The sequence below is a fragment of the Tiliqua scincoides genome, chromosome 4, assembly GCF_035046505.1.
Source record: "Tiliqua scincoides isolate rTilSci1 chromosome 4, rTilSci1.hap2, whole genome shotgun sequence".
In the NCBI taxonomy this organism is placed as follows: domain Eukaryota; kingdom Metazoa; phylum Chordata; class Lepidosauria; order Squamata; family Scincidae; genus Tiliqua; species Tiliqua scincoides.
The window spans coordinates 27816281-27840354 of record NC_089824.1 but is presented as its reverse complement, the minus strand read 5'-3'; the positions used below and the strand labels follow the sequence as shown (position 1 = coordinate 27840354).

The 24074-nt window shown below is 45.3% G+C and overlaps 1 protein-coding gene across 1 annotated transcript; it reads right to left on the bottom strand.

Moving 5' to 3' along the window:
• Window positions 1-6886: 6886 nt before the first annotated feature.
• Window positions 6887-22062, bottom strand: TP53INP1 (tumor protein p53 inducible nuclear protein 1). Its single transcript, XM_066624239.1, has 4 exons — window positions 21940-22062; window positions 13419-13699; window positions 12374-12743; window positions 6887-10956 (listed from the first exon to the last, which is right to left on the bottom strand). The coding sequence occupies exons 2-4, from the start codon at window positions 13531-13533 to the stop codon at window positions 10707-10709; spliced, it is 735 nt and encodes a 244-aa protein (XP_066480336.1). The 5' UTR covers window positions 13534-13699; window positions 21940-22062; the 3' UTR covers window positions 6887-10706.
• Window positions 22063-24074: the final 2012 nt, after the last annotated feature.

Sequence of the window (24074 nt, the reverse complement as noted above, 5' to 3'; positions counted from 1 at the left end):
TGGGACACTTCCACCCCCCCTGGCATGAAGCCAGCTTCCTCCAACTGGGCAAAGCCAAGAAATAACTTAACACCACCACCCCCAAAAAAATACTCACCCCCCAATAGCACCTATTTCCCGCCTCAATTTATGTACATCCTGAAAAGACAGCCCCTGATATATGGGTGCAATGAGGGGCACGAGGAGGAAGCAAAGGCGAGAGTGGGGGGCACCCCCCCTTGCATGATCCCAGCTGCCTCCGACGAGGTTAAGCCCAGAAACCCCCCAGCACCCACATCCCACCACCAGCTTCTGAAGTGGGGCGACCCTTCTGGACAGATGGATGGAGGGCGCTTCCTAGCCAGGCTGCCCTCCTCCTCCTCCTCCTCCTCCTCCTCTCCCGCCTTCCCGTCCTCCCCGCCACAAGAGCAGGGGAACCTCATTTGCGCTTGCCCCCTATTTTTTCCTCCACACGCCCCCAATTTGATGGGATGGGGGTAAAGTCTGCGACTGGCTAGGAAGCACTGCCAGGCGGGCTCCCCACCCCCTTTGCACCAGGCTCTCTCCCTCCAAAACCCTCTCACTCACACCCAGCCAGGGCAGGCCCATCGGATCAGGGGCCCCCAGCACAGGCCAGAGGTACAGGTCTGGGGGGCACCCATCCACACACCCACCCCCAGGCTAGAGGACAGGTGACCCCCCGTCAGACCCCCCCAGCCCCTCAGGGTGTCCAGGACTCCCTCTGTAATAAGGGAAGGAGGAAACCAAGATCAGGGGCGACCCCCACCCATAGGAGACGAGACACCCCCTCTTTCCAGCCTCGACATCCCCCAGCAGCCCCACAGAGGCCCCTCAGGAGCGGATGGGGTGGGGATACCCACTATTCCCCCCTGCCCGCCTCATTCTCCCTCCAAAACCCAGCAGGCGAGCTGGAGGGCGGGCATCCCGCCTTCCTCCTCCTCCTCCCTGCTTTCCCCAGAGGAGCCGAGGGCGCTGCGGCACCCCCAGCCCGCCACGGATCCCACAGGCACCCCAAAAGCCCCCCACCCCAAAAGCCCCCCTCAGGACTTAGGGGGTGACTCCCTGTGGCCACCCCACTACCACCACCCCTACCCACACACAGCACACCCTCCTGCAGCCCTCGCCCCACAGGCTCAAGGAGCAGCCCCCCAGAACGCCACTACCCCCACCCCTCCCCAGACCCCCTCCAATACTGCACCTCAGCTCCCCCGCCGCTCGAACCTGGACTGCTCTCAGCTGGCGCCGGCGCCAAGGCTTTATATAGCTCCCGGGCTGCGCATGCGCCCACCTGGGTCCCAGCTCTGCCCTCCCGTCACCGTCCTGCAGTTCCCGGGCTGCAATTTCTCCCGCCCACCTCTGGAACCCCGATGCGCGCCCAGCCGCCGCCGCTGCCCCGTGTCTTTCCGCACCCCCAGGGGCCACCCTCAGGTTGCCCTCTTTTTGCTCTTGCACAGAATTAAAGGGGGGAGGGGAGAAAATCAGCCACAGGAGAGTCACTGCGCCCAATGCGCGGCACAGGAGCTTTATGTGCTGGGGGGGTGATTTGTGCATGGGTTAAAATGCAAGGCAGTGGACCCCCCTCCAGGTGCACGCGCCCCCTTTGTGGGGTTTGTCCTCCCACCCCCTCCTTGCATTACGCAAGAGGCTTGCCCAGCCGCTTCCCCTCCGAGTCCCGCCAAACGCACTTCACCAGAAGCCATTGCTGGGTGGGAGCCCGTCCTCTGCAATTTCCTAGTGCTGATGCAGCCCTGCCAAGGGGTTCTGTGCTGCCTTCTGGGCTGGGGTGCGGGGCAGGAAGCCCCCTCAAGGTCAGGGGAGGAAGGCTCCCTGACCGGGGGCTGCACTGTAGCTGCATCTGTGTTGGCAGGTTGGTTGGAGAGGCCTGGGACCCTTAGACTTGAAACCACGTCCTGGCTGGAAGGGTATTGCTAATGCCCTGCAAGCACCACCAGCAGTGGACTAGAAGGAGCCCAGGATGCATACTGGGAGATCTGGGACGCTACTGTGCCCCTCCCCCAGAAAGAGCCTGTGGGGAAGTTCTGCCCCCAGTAAGGAAACTAACAGCCCAATCCTATGTATGTCTACTCAGAAGTAAGTCCCCTTAGAGTCACTGGGACTTACTCCCAAGAAAGTGTGGATAGAACTGACTGTCCGGCCCCCATTCATTCATTCATTCCTCTCCTGCCCTTCCCACGCGCTGCTCTTTCCTGGGGAGGGCGCGCGCTGTAGAAACCTCCTTCGCTGCTACTGCTTCACTTCCCATTGCAACATACAAGGCACAGGCAAGTTGACACATAGAGCTCCACCCCCTGGGCGGAGCTAGAACGCGCGCCCTGGCCAATGAGGAGGGAGAGAGACCGGGCAACGTGGAGCTGCCTGCAGAATGTAAACAGAGCTCTGCGTGTCAAGGCTTGACAGCACCAGGAAGGGGGAGAAACTGCAGTGGGGCCTTTGCAGAGAGAAAGGAAAGCTGCCTCTTAAAATAGCACTGATGCTTAAGGGACCTTTAAGGTGCTTTGGGTGCTTAAGAGCAGGTTAAGGCGTTACCACCCCACTCAGGGTGACTAGATGCAGAGGAGGACAGAGTGCCTAGACCTTTAACCACTGTAGAGAAGAGGGAATGTGGGCAGGTGCAGCTCAACATGGAAGGGTTTGCAAAGCTGCACCTGCCCACAATTCCTCTTCTCTAGAAAAGTTAAAGGTATAGGTAGCATCTGGTCACCCTGCCCCCACTGACTCTCACAAACACCTTCATTCAGAAGCAAGTTCCACTGGATTCAATAAAGCTTCCTCTCCAGTAAGTTTGCAAGAAAGGATTGAAGTCTCAGAGTTTTAAAGCTCTTATTTTGGCATAAGCTTCTGTGGGCTAGTGCAGCGTTTCTCAACGTTTGTCACTCGCTGTACCACTTTCCATGGTCCACTTATTCTGAGTACCACCAGAAGCAGGCTGTACCACAGAATGAGTCTGTGGAACTCCTTGCCTCAGGATGTGGTGATGGTGTCTGGCCTGGATGCCTTTGAAAGGGGCTTACACTCAGGAAAGTGTGTATATAGGATTGCAACCTGTGTCAGTGTGTAGCCACAGTTTTATGTTAAATGATGAGAGGCTGGCCAACCAGCCACCGAGCAGTAGGACATTTTCCTAGCAGCAACAGGGACTAAGAATAGCATTACCAGATACAAAGGGGGACAGAGTGCCTATACCTTTAACCATTGTTTAGAAGAGGGGATTTTGGCAGGTGCAGCTAAACATGGAAGGGTTTAAAAAGCTGCACCTGCCAGAATTACCTATTCTATACAATAGTTAAAGGTATAGGCACTCTGTCCCTCTTTGTATCTGGTAACCCTAATTAAAAGGCTCCATGCTTTGCAGGGCAGCATCCAGATAAATTCAGTGCAGGATGGAAGTGGGATCATCCATATGGGATCATGATGGAGTAAGAAAATGGAGCTCCTTTGGCAGCCAAAAAGGGGTTTGGTTCAATGACAAGGAAATAAAAGTTTTCACCCAATGTTTCCTCTGAAATCTGGCAGTACCAAGTAAGTTATCAGAGAAGCATGTGTGCCTTTTAAATTTGAAGTTCAAGCCTATACATGGATACTCAAAAGTAAATCCCTTTGTGTTCAATAGTGCTTACTCTCAGGTAAGTGTATATAGGATTGCAGCCTTAATGTACACTGTGAGAAAACACTGATATAACCTTCAGATGTTGTTTTTTGGGTCTTTTTAATTCAGTGTCTACAGTCTTTCCTTAATGTATGATATTAATAGCAGCTACTAAGAAACACCAAGATTCTATCATACTGTACAGTACTATTTGCCCATTATATGATCAAAAGTGTCTAGTGCCTTTTGTGGCACCAGAGTGTAAACCCAGTAAACCATGTGTTAAAACAAAGGAAGTAATGCTGCAATCCTATGCACATGTATTTGGGAGTAAGCCCCACTGCACACAGGAAGTCTCCAAAGTAATTGTGCATAGGAACATGTGGCATGGTGCAATACAACCTTACAGGCCGGGCTTCCATGGATTCTAGAAAACCTTCTCCGAAGTGGCCAGGGAAATCATTTCAGCTGATCAGTATATAGACCAATGCAGCTGAATGAGCACTACTGCAAATTACAATATGAGAAATGGTTGTCTGTGGGCCAAACTATATTATGATTAATATGTTAAGAGGCATATTTAAGCCTGGAATGGTGTGGATTGCACTTATGGTCATCAGCACTAACTGTTTCACTACTGGTTCCTGAAAGAAACATCTCATGTATGTATTGAACTGAAGCTGTAAGCAAGCTTAACAGTCTGCAGTGAAGATAAAAAGATTTTGTAACCCTTGAGATACTATGGAAAAGATACTTCAATAAAACAGAAGCAAACAAATCAAGAACTCAGTGCAAAGCCATATTGCTACCTATTTGAATGTACATACCCACCAGATAATTCAGTACAACTGTGTGGGGCAGAAAGGACTATGTTAAGTTGGAATTTGTGGAAAGCAATGCTGTTGAAAAATAAAAGATATGTTTTCCTATACTATCTATGCTTTAAATATGTCTACAAAACATATCCATATGTCTGCAAAACAGTAGCCAAGTATTTTCTTTACTTGCCCATAGATAGATATAGAATTGCAGTAATTCAATTGAGAGATAGTATGTTCTGAACTCCTAAAACAATTACATAAACATACTTTCTTCTATTACAGAATAACCCATCCCTTTCTCTTGCTATTTTAATTCACTTACCCAATTCCATAAAATCATAATCCACGTTGTTTAAATTGGAATAAAGAATATTTGAATGAATTGCACAGGGCAGTAGTTCTCACACTTTTAGCACCATTGCCCACTTTTTAGAAAGAGTATCTGTCAGGACCCACCAAAAATGATGTCATGACCTCATGATCAGAAGCGACATCATCAAGCAAGAAAATTTTAACAATCCTAGGCTGCAATCCTATCCACACTTACCCAGGAATAAGTTCCTTTTACTATCATAGTTAAAAGCATATACATAGTAGCCTGTTAAAAAGTACAGATGTGTAATATTTCCCCAAATGCAATCACATACCATGGGAACATCAAATCTAATATATTAAAAATAAAATATTGAAATGAATAGGGACCCACCTGAAATTGGCTCATGACCCACCTAGTGGGTCCCCACCCAGAGTTTGAGAAACACTGGCATAGGGTCATGCTGACATATGGGAGGAAACAACACTGACAGCACAATCCTATGCATGTCTATGCAGAAGTCCCATTGTGTTTGATGGCACTTACACCCAAGACTAAGTACATAGGATTGCAGCCTGAGGGCCCAATCCTATTCAACTTTCCAGCAGCAGTACAGCCGTAATGCAGCCCCCAGGTAAAGGAACACATGTTCCCATGTGGAGGCCTTAGTAACTGCCCCTCCACCACAGGATGCAGCGCACACCCCATTGGTACAATTGCACCAGTGCTGGAAAATTGGATAGGATTGTGCCCTCAGTCAGATAGCAAGATTTTACGGTTAAGTGATAATAGGTACTGTATTGGTTCTCCTGTATATTAGCTGATTTTGTTCCAGCTGAAAGATGCTGACAAAATTGGCCTTGTAAACAATACTTTGAGCTTAAATTTCACCCATAATATAATAGGGATAACTAGCCCTCAAATGGAATCATGGAAATTGCTGATTCAAGCTTCAGTTATTGTTTGTATGGCACCAATAGAGGGTTAGAGTGAATTACAGGCAAGATGACAAGATACAATGGAGGACAGAGTGCCTATACCTTTAACTACTGTATAGAAGAGGGAACTTTGTTAAGTGCAGCTTTTTAACTCCTTCTGTGTTGAACTACACCTGCCAAAATTCCCTCTTCTATACAATAGTTAACGGTATAGGCACTCTGTCCTCCATTATATCTGGTCACCCTGATTACAGGAATTTCTATGTGTATTTGTATTCATGTAGTGCAGCACAAGGGCTTGGAATGACATGCTTCTTGCAGCATAGTGGACCCCCATTAAATGTATCATCCCTCCCCTGCCCCCCAAGGTTGCTTCTATGTATTCAGGAAAGCCAGCCCTGTTGACAGGATGCTGTTGGGTTTTGAAAATATTCTGTTCTTAAAAATTTATTCTATTAAATTCCACATCTGCTCCAATCTTGACAAGCAATGACTCCACTTCTCATCTGTAACATGAGCCTACACACATTTTGCTGTCTTAAAAGTTAGACCTATTCTTGGGTATATTTGGGATGCAGAATCCAAAAATGGCTTTGGTTTTACCCAACTGGTTCTAGTTTTGAGGGTATGGCATAGCCACCTTATATGCCAAACAGCTTCCTTATGAGGAAGCCATAGCATCTGCTTGTTCACAAGTAAACTGCTTAAATAGGCTGCGGGGGGGGGGGGATGGATCTCATGACAGTGGCACCTTTTCTTTCCTCTAACTTGTGCTAGTGAAATCACTATCACAGGGCTCAGAAGACCCATTTTGGAGCAGGAAACTTAGAGGTGTAAGGAGATTTAAATGACCTTTCGTCTCCAAAGCCTCCTGCTCTGACTCCCCCTGCAGGAGACAGTGCACCCAGTTTGGCACGGCTGCAGCAGTGGGCAGGGGGAAATAGGATTGGGCTACAAGTCATATAGTAAACTGTTACTGACAATTTGTGACATGTACCTTGTATTTTGCTTGTATACTTCTGAAATAAAAACAAAGCAAGAAGTACTAAAAGGATAGTGGAAATCATATACATGAAATGCTTTCAACACTGAAATGCACTATGCAAGTGGTAGTTGTGAAAGAAACAAAGCATTTGTATAACAGAATTGCCCTCAGAAGGTACAATTTTATTAACTGAAGTGTAGAGAAAAGACCAGATTCTGAAAGTCTCTTTAACAGGCCTTTTTATTGATTCATTCTGTTTCTCCAGAGATTCAAGCTGCAACATGAAACAGAAGAACCAGAGACTGTTAGTAATTGTAGGTGATCTATAAGCCAATATAGATTTTTGTTATTTTGAAGGTGATAAGGTGCTAGGTTTATCCCTTGTTCCATTTATTTGGAGACCATTAAAGCATGACCTTGTAAGCTATTGCACTACAAAGAATAATGTATGAATACAACCCTCCCCACTGTGACAACTCATCACAACATGCAACATGTTGCTGCTCTCAGGAGGTTACAAAGGTTGACCCAATACAGTAGTGCCACTTAATACTACCACACTAGGCAATCCCAGTCATGGCTTAGAGGTAGGCAGGACTGGGGTTAATTTAAGTCTCTAGCCTGCCTACAGCCCTGGGGCAAGCAACACCTTAAAACTATCATGTATCCAGGTATAACCAGGTAGAAATTTTATATGTTGAAATCTCAGGTTCTAAAATGTGAACCTATGACCAACCAAAATCAAAGCCATGAAAAACAGTCTTATAAAGATTTCTGGAAAAACACTGAAGTTTGGCCTTAGGTGAAATTCTAAGGAAGCAAGTTCCACAGAAGTGAGCAGGTAATCAGCCAGCACCCTACTCTGTGTGCCTTTGCCATCTGCACAAGTTCTTAAAACAAGCATTGCTGGTTAATCAAAGTCTCACTCTTATGCAGGTAATGTAGTAACATTCTCTGCAGATAGAAAACTAGTATACCCATGAGACAGCTAAATTAGAACCTTTCTTTCATACAAGTGTGTGTCTCAAAATATGAATACTCCAGCTGCAATCTGAAGTGGTTCAATCCAAGATGTTTTTATCTTGTGATCTGGTACCAGAGCAGAGAGATACAATAGGAGAGAGGAAACAAGACAATATGCTGAACATCTGCAGACTACTCAGCTGAGTGAATGGTCTGCAGTAACAGCTACATTGGCAGATGGCTGATATTCTGCAATAGCCTTTTGTAAGGGGATTGCACTAAATACCACAGCCAGTGTCATAAGGCATGCCTTCTGCATTGTCCTTCTTAAACAGGTGATATAGGTTCCAGAGCACAGCCCCTCAATGATGTCACAGCTACATGCGTCTTTTAGGAGCAGGGTGACAGAGCCTTGAATATCTAAGGTACTGCTACAAGTAAAAAAGAAAAACTGCTCCACCAAGAAGCTGCCATTGAAAATGCATTGATGAATGTACAGTATTTATCCCAAAAGAAATGTCCCTTTTTAAAAAAAAAAAAAAAGTCTTCAAGTTCAAGGCTGCTGTGTACAAACACTTAAAAAGGCACAGTTTTGTTGACAATACATGTGAAAAAGTTAAGTTTCAGCAAAACTAATGAATTCACTGTTCAACACAGCACAAGGCCTCCACTTTTACAAGTTAATACATTTTTTAAAAAGATCTATATAAAACATCACACCTATCCACAACACATGCATCCCATTTGAAAAGCCAATCTAATAGTCCAAGACTTCCAGGCACATAACAGAGCTAGTAACATAAATAAGCAAGATAATAATTAAAAGGACAGATGTAATGTTGTAGGAGGAATGACTGCATATACAAGTCATTTCCAATATTAAGAACTGAGAAGCACATTGTCGTGCAACAAGCCTGTGTTTATTTTAAAAGATGCTTCCATCACTAGGACGTTATCCGGTGATATAAAATAGAAAAAGTGTATCTTTTCAAATGCTGGCTAACCAAGAACACACACACAAAGAAAGAGGGGAAGGTGACCTTCATTTTGAGATTCCTGAAAAGGAAGCTTATGGAGAGAAAGAAGCCACAGGTTGTTGCCACCTAGGATTTGAAATTGCTTTTCAGTTCTCTGTGGAACCTACTTTTGCAAAATTAGACCATAAACAAGACTTGAACCCATTAAAGCAGGCATTTTTAGTTCTAGTTATTCTGACTTTAAAATTACAGCTTCCATTAACTTGGTACTGATGGGGGGGGGGAAACATATTTGTAACCTCAGAATTTAAGTCACTTCAGAACTGTAACAGTAGGCTACCAATTTAGGTCTAGTGTAAGCAAGAACATGAGTAGAATAACTTTCATTCCCTAAAGACTTTCTTCTTTTAAACACGGAGATTGGATAAGGCTTGGCAGGTATGCTTTGTACAACAGTACAACTTCAGGGGATTGAGGTCATATGGTATGTTCATTGTAATGTTTTCTATCTAACTGAGCTACACATGCAAATGAGGGTTTATGTACTTTGATTTTCTTACCAGAACTGAAGGACAGCACAAAAATATTCTGTGCTTTGTGCCCTACATTTTTAAGTTTATTTTAAACTTTTAAAAAACACACAAAGCCAGTCATTGCTTTAAAAAAGTCCACCTTTTTTAACTATGTGGGGAGTGAAGCCTTACCCTTACTATCCATGCTAATTTTACTATCCATTCTAATACCCTAAGAGCCCAATCCTGAGCTCAGCGCACTGTTGCAAACATGCTGTAAGGCATGACTGCGAGGCTTACCGCCGGGCCAGTGCATGTGCTAGCCCAGCTCTGGCCACTGCTGGGCTGGAACTGGGCAGGCACCTGTCCTCTGCTGCGCACAGTAAGCAGGGGCAGGGAGGAGGCGTTCCGGGGAGGGGGGAGGCAGGTGGAGGGTGGAGAGAGGGCGGGGAGGAGGCATGCTGGGGGAGGGGGGGAGGTGGGTTCCATGGAGCTCTGCTCCACAGGATCCAAGGCAATTCATGTGGGGTCGGCGCCCTACACAAATGCCTTTACTTCCACACGAATGCCTCTACCTTACCGCCAACCTTTTGGTCGGCGGTAAAGCGAGTAGCCCCATTACAGGGCTGCTTCTATTACCTGGGAGAAGGGAACGAAAGTCCCTTCTCCAGAAGCACCACACACGGTAGGCTGAGGTGCGCAGGATGCAGCAGGAGCTGTTCTCGGAGCTGCTACAGCCGCTCACCCCGGGCAGCTTAGGATTGGACTGTAAGTCTTTAAGCAAATGGTTTCCTTTATGGTTTGAGATTGTTGCATGGGACATTTTTAACAGTTGTCCATATAGTTGTTGCCTTTCACATATAAGTTACAAAGCATGGAACATTTCTTATTCTTCTCTAGGTCTAGTGAGTTTGCCATACTACACTAGTCCCCACTTGCAAGGCTGCTTCACACTTTGTGTGTTACCTTCTTTATATAGTAAACCAGTATATCCACTAAACCGCATTGAAACGTGGAGCGTAACACAAGTTGATGGGAGGGAATCAAGTTACCTAACTCTAATTCTCCCTCCCCAACCATCACACAGAATTTACTCCTACTAAGGAGTTCAAAGTCATCCAGTCCATCACATTTTAATGGCTATGTTAGAATGCTAGAGGACATACAGTATACACAGATCACTGCAAGTGTATAGCTGTCCCTGAGAAATTCTGTAACTGCATTTGGACTACAACGTGATTCCAAGTTGCCTGCTTTGTCTTGGTTTAAAATACCGGTATAAAAACAAACCCATCCATACATCATAAAGTTTCTAAAAAGTCACACACCCCCACACAAAAACAATCACACAAATGCTACTGTACTGATATGTTTGAGCCACAGATAAAATAGTTTAAAGGCATTCTGTGATACACCATTACATCAACATGGTTTACAAACTAATGTAACACTTAGTGATTTTGTAAAAATAACTGATCATCAGCCTAGGATTGATCTCGCCTTCATTATCTACACATGGAGGAAAAACCAAAAGCAACAGTTAACCAATATTATTTCTGAACAACAATAACAAAAATGTGAAAAAGGCCCTCAGTAATTATACTGACGCTGGCAAGGCTGATGAACAAACAATCCATTGTTCTTGAGTTGCCGAGAGTAGCAATCTCTGGCAAGGTTTTGGCGACGGAGGCAGTTTCTGTTCAGATATTGTCTTTCGTTGTGTTCTTTCATCCACTGGGCAGGACGAAAGCTCTTGGTCTGTTCCTGAAAGGTTGAGTGAGCAGCAAGTGCTGCAATATAACAACGAATGTGTTGGCCTCTTTCACTTTGGGATTCCATTCTAAAATTCAAAGAACAAGTACCAAGGTTATGGTGTGGCCATTGATTAGTTGCAAGCAAGTACCCTCAGGAAAAGGTTTAGAAGTCCTAGAAATTTATTTATTTACTACATTTCTATCCTGCCTTTCTCCCTGAAGGGTGACCCAAACTGTGAATACAAGGCTGCTGGTTTCCTTGGAAGCTGTGGTAGCCACAACATGTATGGCCATCCTTGGAACAGAAGTTAACTCTTCAAGGAAGTGGAAGTCAAATGGGACATGAAATGACCCTCAAGGTATGTGAGCAAGGTTGGGAGAAGCATACACAATGGTAGAGGTTTGGAATAGGATGCCAGGGGTGTTGACTGCTGGCTTCCCAGGCAGTTTCTCCTGAACCTGAGGGGAGAGGTCTGGAGGAAATATGGGACTTTTTATCTCTGCACCAAAGTCATTAAGGAACTGAAGGTTTCCACAGGCAAGTGCAGTCACAGGCACCTTCAATCCACATAGCACCCAGAACAGATGTATAGGCTTGGTATATACACTTGAAGCATTTATTTGCATGTTCCTCTAGCCTGTGACCTCTTCATGGAGTTAGATAAGCAATGAAAGTATCCTTTTCAAATTAACTTGTCTGGCATTTTCAGTGCTCTGTGTATTTGCATTTTCCTCAACTGTGCCACACAAATACAAACTCTGGTATGGAAACACCAGAAGCCAAAATCAGCACTCCTCTGTCATTCAGTGGCAAAATGAATTTGCATTCTCATTAGAGATATGAGGAACATGTTTTGTCTGTTCCACTCTAACAAAGAACTTTGGTTCTCTCAACAAAGAGATGAGGTGTTGCATCTTGGTGTTAAGGCATATGTTTTGCATGCGGAAGGACCCAGATTTAATGCCTGGTATCTTCAAGTAGGGCTGGGAAAGACCCCCCTCCTGAAGCCCTACAGAGCCACTGCCACTCAGTATAGACAATTCTGAGCTAGATGGACCAAAAGGAATCACTATAAAGGCAGCTTCATATGAATAAAAACCCAGGCCATTCTAGTATGCCAAGGCTTCTTCACTCTTATTTTGGTCAGAAGGGTCAGTTGCATGAATTCACTTGCTTGTGCAGCAAGTTATAGCATGGAATGCCTGTGTCTCTGCTTGGGGAACACTTAGGATTTGTCTTGCTCTATGTATGAGTGTGGGCAAAACACAGCTGCTAATAGTTGGAAAGGTGACAAATACCTGAAGAGCAGGGTGCAGGCAGAGATATGGCTTAGTAGCTTCCCTCAGTGAGTGCTGGCAGCATCAAACAGGGTAGTCCCACGCATGTTTATTCAGAAGTAAGCCACACTGAATGTGGTGGGGCTTACTCCCAGGAAAGTGTATATAGGATTGCAACCAAGAAGCAATTTTTGTGCTGTTATCTTCAACTATACAAGAAGTTACCTAGAATTGCTTGCATCATGAGGTTCCTCCTCTTCCTCCTCCTGACAGTTGGTCTTGTTGAGACTGTGGTGGGTATTATGGACTGCATATACAGACATGCTAGGGTGTTCAATCAAAAGATTCTCCAAAGGACTGGTTTCCACTTTGATAGTGGTCAGTCCACCTGCTGTGAAACATGGAGGTGGCGTAATAAACCAGCTTTCTTCCATGGGGCACGAGTCAAATTGGATGAAGCAAGACTCACTGGCATCAGCCAAACATTCCAAGGAAGTAGGTAGACAAGAGAAGACAGGTGGATGGTCAACAGACGACACTTCAGGAATAACGTCTTCCTCCTCTTCTTCAACCATTGAGAAACTAGTGCAAGAATCTAGTGTGGAGTTATGACAGCCATAGAGACAATAGTTAGTTGATAGAAAAGGTTGACTGTAGCAGCCCATGATCAATAGATCACAGGGGGAAAAATAATTTAAGGATGATGAACGATGTCTCTCACACACATACAGTAACACCACCATGCACAACTGTTTACTACTATTTCCTAAAATTGTTTGTATAGGGCCAACAACGTGATAAGCAGGGTAAAGATTAGCAAAAGAATTATACAATCCCACTTCTGATGTTTACCTGGGCTAAAGATCTTTCCATAGTGAAGGGGGGAGCAAGCACACCTGCTCTTCCAGCAAGGGATCAGGATTTTCAGCCCAAGTACCTAAACTAGGCCACAAACCCTGCCCCAGAATGTAGGGTTTATAATCAACACTAGCTGAACAACAGTGCAGCAGGAGAAGAATAACCAGCCACTTACAAGTGTTTGGGGAGGGAATTGTGTGGCGGTACAAAAGCAAGTACTGTGAGATTACAATGGCCCAAAAACATTATGTTAAATTGCTCTCTCCTGCCCCAATTTAAACAAGCTGTGTTTTATTACTTTCTCCCTCTAAAGTCATGATTAACCTGGAACATCCATGGCATGAAACACATCTCTACATAAAGACACCCTGTTGCTTCCTATTGTCAAAACTATATTTAGTTGGTATCTTACCTATGAAGTCCACCAGAATCCATTCCTCCTCCTCTTCTTTTTCGCTGAACTCTGGTTCTGGGCTGGGTACGTTATTGATTTCACCCACAAACATATTATTCAACCTCTGGAACATGACTAAGGCAATAACAAGTCCCTGGCTAGTACTTCTTCGTATCCAAGGTACAGGCTCCCAATGTACTAGCCAAGGACACAGGTAGAAGATTAAAGTGCATTGAGACTTTATCAGCTTAGGCACAGAACATGGGAAGTCATGATTTGTAAACAGTTGCTACAATAACCTGCAAAGACAAAAGGAGAAAAAAGAAGAAAAAATCTAAATGCCATATACCAATGACTGTTCTGTAAGAAGTCATTCCACACTGCAAGGCAGCAGAAGTAGGTTTAGTTGCCAAGTTGGGTTATTGACTGACACAGAGCCAAATTTCCTTATGGGTGCTTAGTAACTGATCAAAAAAAGCTATCACCCTTGTCACTGCAAAGACCTCAGATTATATACCAAGGCAGGGTTGCTATTGTTAAAGGTGGGTGGAAACAGTTTTATTTTTCATGGATTTTGGTGTTTTCCAAAGGTAGAAGTAAAGAAAGTGGTGTTATGTGTTTTTATTCAAAATTTACATTTCAATTATAAATTACAATAGCTTTATAAGTGTACTAGGAAGATGATATAGGTGGTATAGTGTCAGCAGATGAAGCCACAGTCATTACTTATGCAAACCCCCCCCCCCATTTAGAAAATAAATTAAAACCAAATAAAATTGGTTTTGGTTTTTTATTTCTGCAGATTTTGGGGGAGTTGTTTTTTTTGTTTTTGTTTTTAACAAAAATGAGAAGCGCAGAAAGCGGTTATGTGTTTTTATTTTGTTATCAACATTTTCACCCACCTGTACCTATTGTGAAATTTAGCACCTCTGATTCAAAATTAAGACAACAACAAACAATATTCATGTGCCCATGATGAGCCAGAAAGGTACACCCACAGTTCTCAAAAGCCCCCGCTAGCAGCCCAATCCTATCCTTGCCACCCCACTCCTGCTGGTGCAGCCCCACTGAAAAGATATGCACTGCATCCAGCCAGTGGGGGGTGGGGGAGCTTTAGAAGGAAAAAGGGATTTAAATCTCCTTTCCCCTTTGTAAACCTCCCATGCCTCAATGGGTTGCCTTGGACCTGCACCAGCAAAATTGCTGGTGCAAGTCTGAGAAGAGAAACGTGGTGAGGAGGCTGTTGCTGATGAATAGCCACTGGACAAACCCCCCTCACAGCCTCCCCACCCCATCCCCCTCCTTACCCCCATTTCCCCCCCCCCCACCATCTTACTGCCTCGGTGGTCCTTTTCGGTCCTTTGTCGCAGGTCAGAAGGCTCCAGTCTTCTTGCTGGTGCTCAGGCAGCATGCTACTCAGTGCACTGCCAAAGCACACTTTAAAGTCATTTTTTGGCAATCACTGCCAGCAGAAAGGACATTCCACTCGCAGCAAGACCCAATAGGATGGGGCTGTTTATTGGTGCCTTGTAAGATTTAACACAATGGAAAATAGTTTTTGAGTGCTCACTAAACGTGATCATTTAATATTTAAATCTCACCTTACCTCATAGGCCCATGTTTCCCATACTTTTGATACCCAGATTGCTGTATTTTTCTAAGGTGTCACCTCACCCCTCCCCACACACACCCCACTCCAAGAACAATGGGAACGCATCACCTTGCAACTTTAGAAGAGCCCAGATAGTATTGCTTCTTTGCCTCATCAATCAGGATTTGGGTATTGATGCCAAAATTTTAATATAACCACTAGAAAAGCTGAAGGTTTTCATGTTATATTGTCACCCATCCACTGCCTACCTGTATTCTGTCTGTGGTAAACTGTCACAGTAAAGAATTAAGAATTAGAACAGTAGCACAACAATCACAGGTAAGGACTGCTGTTAGTGCTATTTTTCCCATCTTTGAAAGGCACACAGAACAGATCACAAGAAAGAAGAGAAAGGGGGAGGAAGGAATCAGACCTACTGTGACCACAAAACACAGTGCATTTATTGCCATGAAGAGGTAACACTGCAATTCCTCATTGCAACTGGAAAAGCAAGGACTGGCTAGCAGTACAAAGAGGGCTCCTTACTAATCTCTACTTCACAAATTATTGCATTTGATGAAGTGGACCGTAGTCCACAAAATCTTGTGCTGAAATATGTGTTTTTAAGGAGATGCACAGGACTCTTCTGCTAGACTTGTACCACTATCCCATGAAACAAATCAGAAATGTCACAGCTACCACTAGGGGGCTCAAAAGTGCAGGTTTAATAATAAAAGCAGATCTGCTTTCAACAGTCAGACTTTAGACCAAACTACACATTTTGTTTGAGTTCTGTGTTTTGAATGGCCTAAATGGAATTTTCTTCTTGGAAAAACTGCTGAGAGGAGGGGCACAATCCCTTCTCACACCAATTCCCCAACTTAAAATCACCAACCTCTTGAAATGAGTAGCAGCCAGGGAGGAGCAAACTTAGTCACAATTTTTGTGTCCTCCTCCATTGCCAGTACTCCAAGAATAGCATGTGGGATTTGGATCAGGTTCACAGTGCAGTGGAAGAGGTTGGACTGCCATCTCCCATGGTCACAGTCCAAACAAGTGCATCCCACAGATGCTTTTTATAAAAGGGAAAAATATGACTAGCATTCAAATGCTACAGCTCCAATCTAGTACAAGGTTTGGCCCTTTGCTTTCAAGAGAGTCTCACAACTCCGTAAAACCATGTATGTTGATGCTAAGAAGGCCCCTAGAATTCTCTGAAAACCAGATACACAAAGGCAATGTTACACACAAAAAATAATTTAAAATAAGATGCGGTAGGCAGCCTCTCCTGAGGGCAGGCAATTCTACAACCCTGCATCAGGGGTGACTGACTGATGGAATCGTACCCAGTGCCAAGTTACTGCAGAATTAACCTCCTGTAACAAAGGAGATAAGGTCACACCAAGCAAATATCTGCACTGCAAAGATGCACTGGACAATCTCCTTTGTGGATGGGTGCTTTGGAGTTGCAAGAGCTCTTCTGTTTCATTCATTTCTTGTGGCATGTCATGTTTTGAAATTGCTGTTCTAGGGACACCATGGCACAGGTACACTTGTTTGTTCAGGAAAACATTCATTATATTTTGTTTTTTCAACCTCTCAATCCATGGGAAGTTTAAGGCCAGCTTCCCTAGGGTGGTGTGATCACCATCTCCCTTGCAACTTGTACTTGATTGGAGAGTATCCATCTCACCCTATATCTTCCAATCATTCCTGTGTACAGAACACTGCCTACAAGAGAAGCCCTGGTGGATCCGAGTAAGCAGCTCCTCCCAGTGGTCACCCAGCTGCATCTGGGAAGGCTACCAGCAGGAGATGCATATCCTTCTTCCACCGTTGCTTTGCTGAAGGAAAGCCTTAGCCTGAGGAATATTACACACACATATTGCCTTACCCTGTCCATCCTAGGCCTAAAACAGCACCCTGAATTGTGTCCCAAAGTCAATATGAGGACTGTGTAAATGCTCAGCAACTGATGTAATAGGCTCTCGACATTTCAACAGGCACACAAGGCTGTGATGAGATTTCCAGGAAGTCTTCAAAATGAGTCATGTAGTAACACAAGGGGGTGGCTCCAATAGATAAGTGAGAAGCAACAACAAAAAGGGAAAATAGTGCAGACTGATATTTCTGCAATGATTCCAATGTGTTTCAAGCTTTGGTTTTCCTCATGAGATTTTTTTTTTAATCCAAAGACAGAGCTGCTCCTTGAGCATGCAAAATGTTTTCAAATCTCACATTTGAGGGGTTTGTATAAAAATTATAGAAAGAGCTGAGGCACAAAATGAATTGGAATAATTTCAAGAGCCTTAGTTGGAATCATTTAAGACTGTTTCTCTTGTTGTCACAGTCTTCAAGGGCAGTCCCATGGAAAATGCATTACAGTAGCCTGGCCTAACTGTTGTAAAGCCATGAGCTGATGACTGACATCCTAATTTAATCTGAAGAGAACAAACAGCAACTAAGCAGGTAATGGGCTGGGGAGGTGGTGGGAAGGTGCAGGGCCAAGTTTGCCACTTCTCCCAGTGGCCTTTGCAATCAGCCTTATGGAGGGGCTGTTCATGAGCACAGTTCATTCTACCACTTCAGAACACTATTATCATATATGTAGTCCAAGCCTCAATAAGGCTCAGGCTGCAATCCTAACCACACTATCCTGAGAGTAAGCACCACTGAACAAAATAGGACTTACTTCTGAGTAGACCTGATTAGGATTGTGCCCTCAGTTATGTGAGTTTCTAAGGGGGAAAAAAAGCATGAATCCACTGCCAAAGCAGGCAAGCCATTATTTTAAAAAAGTAAACAAGTCTACAAACTTCCTCTAGTCCTGTGTAGCAAATATGTTAAGGTTTCCACCCACAACTCCACTGTCCAAAGCCATCTCAGAAGTCCCTTGGAAATCTCTGGGAATGCTCAGAGATTGCACAAGATTAAGTGGTTTGTAGATTGCAGCGAGTGAGTCAGACTTCACAGAAAATTATGTGAAATTGTCTTTGTGAAGCAAAACACACCCAAACAGTTGCCTAAGACCAGAGACTTTTGTGTAAAATACTTGTGAAATATGAAAGAGGAGTTACTGTCTCAAAGGGATCAAAGTAAGAAGTGGTCTACTGACCTAGGTCCCAACCAGGAAAGAGCCCTCTCCAGTGGCTCTCCCTAAGAGACTATTGGCTTTAATAATCTGCTAGGTAGTTAAAGGAATAAAGACTGCCTGGACAACGTTCAGGCCCTGCTTCCCAATGTATAAGTGATTATTGTTACAGCACTGTCAATGTTGTTTAAGAGCAGAGAAAACACATTTGGTTTGTGATTCTGCTCCACTGGCCTCAGTTTTTGTTTACACTCCCAGCTCTGACCCTGAATTCTTACATTTACCTTTTGCTTGTTTACTGTCTTTGTTTTTATTTTGTTGTAGTTAAAATATCGAAGCATACAATTGATAAATATATTGTCTCTACTGGTTAACAGTCATCCATACACAAGATGGAAAGTGCAGGATACAAACATTTCAAAGAAGTAATGTGTACTCAAAGGCAAATTCTAAGATCAGTGTTCATTCCCTGATAAATTTGATTAGGAAGGAGTGCAATCTTAATTCTTCTTCCCAAATTACATGGGTAGCAAGCCAGTCATGAGAATCAAACAACCCAGACTGCATCTGAAAGATGATGCTCCTCCCCTCACCAGCTTTACTCTACTTCTGGGAAAGAAGCCTTGGGAGGAGCTTCAGCACTGCCACCTCCTAGGAAGCCTGGGTCCTCCTATACTTGCAGAGTGGCTTCTATGCCAGGAACAATGTGAAAAGGGGCTTGTAGACAGATTCTGAAGGAGGATGTGGTACAGTCCTCCTTAGGCAGCTTTGTTGCTGTTGGTGACTGGCCCATGTGTCCAATGAAGTAGACCTAAGTGTTCCTACTACAATAGTTTGTTAGCCTTTGCCTCAAGCCTGTTGCCTTTACAAAAGATTGAGGAAGGCTGCAAACTTATGCACACTTACTTGGGAGTAAGTCCCACTGAAGTTGACTGGATTTGCTTTCAAGTAAGCATGCACAAGTTTCTGGTCCAAAACTATGCAAACTTGCATAGGACTGCCCTCTAGCAGAACTTACTTCTGAGTAGATCAGTGGTTCCCAAACTGTGGATCAGGCTCCACTGCTGGCTTGTAACCTGATTTTTGGTGGGTTGCCAAAAGGAGGATAGAAGAACCAGATAATGGCCTCCAGCCCTTAGGCTACTGAAAAATCAGATACTACTGCTGCTAATTACCCTGCAAAGAGCTCAGCTCCCGCAGTTCGCAAGATAGTTGCCAATTGCCCTGCAAGGAGCTGAGTTCCTACAGTCTGCAGGCATGTGTAAATATATATAAACTTTGAGTGTCTTTTTCTGGTTATTATTACTTTAAAATAAATAAATAAAAATTATTTCTTTCTAGATCTTTTTTAAAAGTCTGGTAAACTAGGTGGGTCCCAATAGTGTTGTTCTAAAAAAAGTGGGTCTTGGTGCTAAAAGTTTGGTAACCACTGGAGTTGACACAACCAACACTGGGTTGCACAACTATATGAAAACTTTGGGTATTCCTTTGTATTATATTAAAATTAACCCCCCCCCTTTAAAAAAAAATCAGAGCACACCCTAGCAACGTTTGGGGAATGTGCATCTATTGTCACTTACCAGAGTGTGCAGCTTGATCAAACATACAGGACTTCATTCATTCCATCCCTTTTATAAACTTCCCAGCCCCAGAAAGGGGCCTCTGCAGGGCTTGTGGGTACCTCTGAATGCCATGACCTGACTTGTCCCTGCTCTGAGAGAGGGCAATGAGTCACAGCCTGTGGTTTATTTTGATCTGGGGTGATCCCTCCCTGGGTGGCGCTGGCCTGGTTACTTGCACCTGAATGCAGCTCAAGGAGAAAAAGTGTGGAGGATCTGCCTGAGAAGCTACAGGAGGAGGAGGAAGAGGAGGAGGTCAAGGTAGGCGGTCCCATCAGCTCTGTCAACAAAACAGGATATGCAAAGGAAGAGGCAACCCGACACCTTCCAGCCCCCTTGGGCGGATCAGACCCCTCCAGCTCCTCCTCTGCCAACTCCCCTCCTCCTGGGGCAGAGACAAAAGGGGGGTCAAACTGGGAGCAGAGCTATGGGGAGAGGATGTTGTTGATGACAGAAACAAAACAAAGGAAGCAGTCCCACTAAGGCTGCAATCCTAGCCACTTACCTGGGAGTAAGCCCCATTAACTAGAATAGGACTTTCTTCTGAGGAGACATGCCTAGGCTTGGGCTGTCCGGCTGCAATCCTATCCACACTTACCTGGGAGTAAGCCCCATTGACTACAATGGGATTTACTTCTGAGTAGACATGCCTAGGATTGGGCTCTAGCCACAAGCTGCTGCCACAAAGCTCTTTGTCCATGCCGGCCCCTGGAGGATGTCCTTCGCCCCGCACTCCAGGGGCGCCACTTGAGCGTAGCGCCCACCAGTTGCTCTCCCCAGTCTAGAGGCACAGCCCGCGGCCAGGAAACGAGACACGCTTCCGTCTCTCTAGTTACACAGTTTGTCCCCATGGCTTTTACTCAGCGCAAACACACAGTAGGACGCCCTGGTCCACGTGAAGCTTACGTGTATCGTGTGAACACTCCCTTAAGCTGTTTTAAGAACGTGGCTCCAATCTAAATACACACTTGCATGGGGGTCAGTCGCACTGAACACTCTGGGATTTATTGGGAGGAAACGTATACAGGATTGCAATGATTGCAAAATCACTTTTTTGAGGGGGGGAGAAGAGAATGCCATTGCAATCAGTGGGACTTTCTTTACTTCCAAATGAGTTTTAAGAATGTCTGTTCCATCAATTTTAACATCCTGCCGTTTTTTTAAATTTAGGCTGCAATCCAATGCACTTTCCTGAGAGTAAGCCCCACTGAAGATCATAGAACTTACTTCTAAGTAGGCAAGCATAGAAGTGTGCTCTTAACGGGTTACAAGTTAACTCAGGTTAACACCTTGGTGGCTTCTTCTCAGCGGCAATTCCCACAGCACTTTTTAATGCAATTGCACTGAACTCAATGGAGCTACTTCAGAGTAGTGGGAGCATGCGACAGTTCCTTACTGTAAGTACTTACTACAGTTTTAACTGCTTTTTGTAAGATCGGAACCTCGGATCACGACGTGTGAAACAGACTGCTCGGAAGTAAGACTCACCGAGTTCGGTGGATTCACTTCCCAGACAACGTGGCCAGGATCGGGACCGTGCAGCTGAACTAACAGAACTACGCCACAAGTGGTTTTTGTGTGTAGCGTGATGAGAAGATTCCTTCGAGCGACATCAGACCAAGCTCACAGTGGGATCTCCCATAAATTACTCTGAGAACCCAATCCTAGGCACGTGTACAAAGAAGAAAGTCCCATTACAGTCCATGAGGCTTACTCCCAAGTAAGTATGGATAGGATTGTGGTCTTAATCAAGTGGCAGGGTGTTATTCTAGCTGTAACCCTTGCTACACACTATCCGGTAGTTTCCCTCTTTCTTCTATACAATTTTGCAAAGAGACAATTTTGAAACTGCCCCGTCTGTGGACGGAAAGGGCAGGCAACGAGCTCTACCTGTTGTTACTCCTGCGCACAGCCTAGTGGGGGGGGGGGGGGGAGAGACTTAAGTTGATGGGAGAAATCCCCTGGCACCCCATCCAGTTTTTCAGGATCAACGCCCTCCCGCAAGGGTGCTGAAGACCCAGGCTGCAAAAAAACCCTATCCACACTTACCTAGGAGCAAGCCCCAATGACTATAATGGGCTTACTCCTGAGTAGACATGCCTAGGATCGGGCTCCAAACAAGTCTGGTTGGCCACCCACAGCGCATCATCAAGCAGAACATGCCCGGGCACAGCACAACCAAAGTGCAGCGCCGAGCACAGGAGGGCCACCCGAAGGCGGCAGCCGCCCGTCACTCACCGTCTGCAGCCACAGGGGCAGAGAGAGCCGGGAGGACGGCGGTACAGTGAGGTAGATGCGGGGAGAAGCGGCTCCTGCGCGCCCGGCTCCCCACGGAGTCTTTTGTTGTGATAGAATCCTGCGAACAGCTGATCGGCAGCGGCAGCCCTGGCCCCGCCCGCAGCCCGGCTCCCCCTCTCTATCCTGAGGGGCTGGACTCCAGCGCAGGCAGCACCAATGCGAGCCAAGCGGTGCTCGGGGCCGCGCCGGGACAGGCTGTCACTAACGCACGTGATGCGTCTCCGAGCCGAGAACAAGACAAGTCCACAGCCTGGAGCAAGCCCGGGCAACAAAAGCAGGGAGAGGAAGAGGAGGAGAGGGAGGGGGCAGAAGGAAGGAAGGAAGGAAGGAAGGAAGGAAAAAGAAAGAGGGGAACACGGTGGAAAAGTACCACATAGAAGAGGCCTGGGGGCAAGCCAGGAAATGCCCAGTTCTTGTTTGTTTCCACCACCCTCCTCCTCCTCTTCTTCCTCAGTATTCAAAGTCACACTGTCCCACCCCAGTGATAGGTAAACACCAGGAGGCATGTCTCATCAGCCTTCTCTCATCAGCCTCACAACTTTTCACACCACTTCAGAATCCCACAGTTGTCCAGCACCCAAGGGCCCAAGCCTTTCCAATTTTCCAGTGCCAATGGGGTGTGCACTGCATCCTGTGGTGGGGAGGCAGTCATAGAGACCTCCTTAAGGTATGGGAACATATGTTCCCTTACCTTGGGGCTTCATTGTGGCTGCACCAGGGCTGGAAAGTTGGATAGGATTGGGCCCCAAGTCTACTTATTTTAAGGTCTGGGCCCAATCCTATCCAATTTTCCAGTGCCAGTGCAGCCATGCCAGTGGGGCATGCACTACATCCTGTGATGGGGAGGTAGTCACAGAGGCCTCCTTAAGATATGGGAACATTTGTTCTCTTACCTTGGGGTTGCATTGAGACTACACCAGTGCTGGAAAATTGGATAGGATTGGGCCCTCAGACTCCAATCCTATCCCCTCAGACTCCAATCCTATCCAACTTTCCAGTGCCAGTGCACCTGTGGTAAGGAAAAGAATGTTCCCTTACCTTGAAGAGGCCTCCATGACTGCCCCACTAAGGGTACAGTGCATGCCCTGTTTGCATGACTGCTGCACGAGCACTGGAATGTTGGATAGAATTGGGCCCTCGCTTCCTAAAAAGAACATTTTTGTGCCTGTGTGAGAACATCCAAGTGACATCCCATGGGTCATAAGAAGAGTATAAATGAAATGACTTACAATTTGGTAACTTTTAATGGGCACCCAATAACTGCCCCCTGAGGCAGGGCTGGCCTTCAATCTGGTGGCAAATCCCTGTGAAAGAATGTCTGAAATATGTACTAAACTTGGTAACTAGGGCTGCAACCCACACACTTACCTGGGAGTAAGTCCCATTGAACTCTATTGGATTTCAATATAAGGCTTATATGTCTTCAATATAAGATTTATATATCTTATATATCTACTTAGACTAAGTAGATATACAGGTGGAGCCTCATTATTCTCTTGGGTTCGATTCCAAGCACTTCCATTCCAAGTTTTTTGGATGGCAAAAAACAAACTATAGCAAATCAATTTAAAAAACAAAATTCCTTTGCTCCAGTGATTTAAAAACAGCCTTGCTGACCTTTGTGATGTTAAGATAGTCATTAAGACAACAATCTGACAATCAGTCTCCCTCAGGGTGCTGAGAAAGAAGCTTCACTCAGACCCTTCCTTCACCAATGCAAAGTGATTGCCTTTCTTTCACTTGCTCAGGGGGAAGGGAGGGGGTACCTGGAGAGAGATGGATTGATGGTCAGTCAGCTGCCCCCCCTCATTAAGGAGCTATTGTTAAAGGACTGTTCAGTTTTTTAAACTGATTTTAAAGGGATGCATTTTCCCCTTCTCCAGGGATAAGCACATTCCTTCTCATTTACAGGGGCCATTCATGTTGACTCAAATCTATGTATTAAAAATCCACGTATAAATAGTCTGGACCTGTATAAGAGTGTGCTGTAGGTTGCTCTCAAAAAAATCATGCACAGGTGTCAAATGTGAAGAGTGCACTTTTTATTGTCACACACAACAGTGACAATGTTAGCT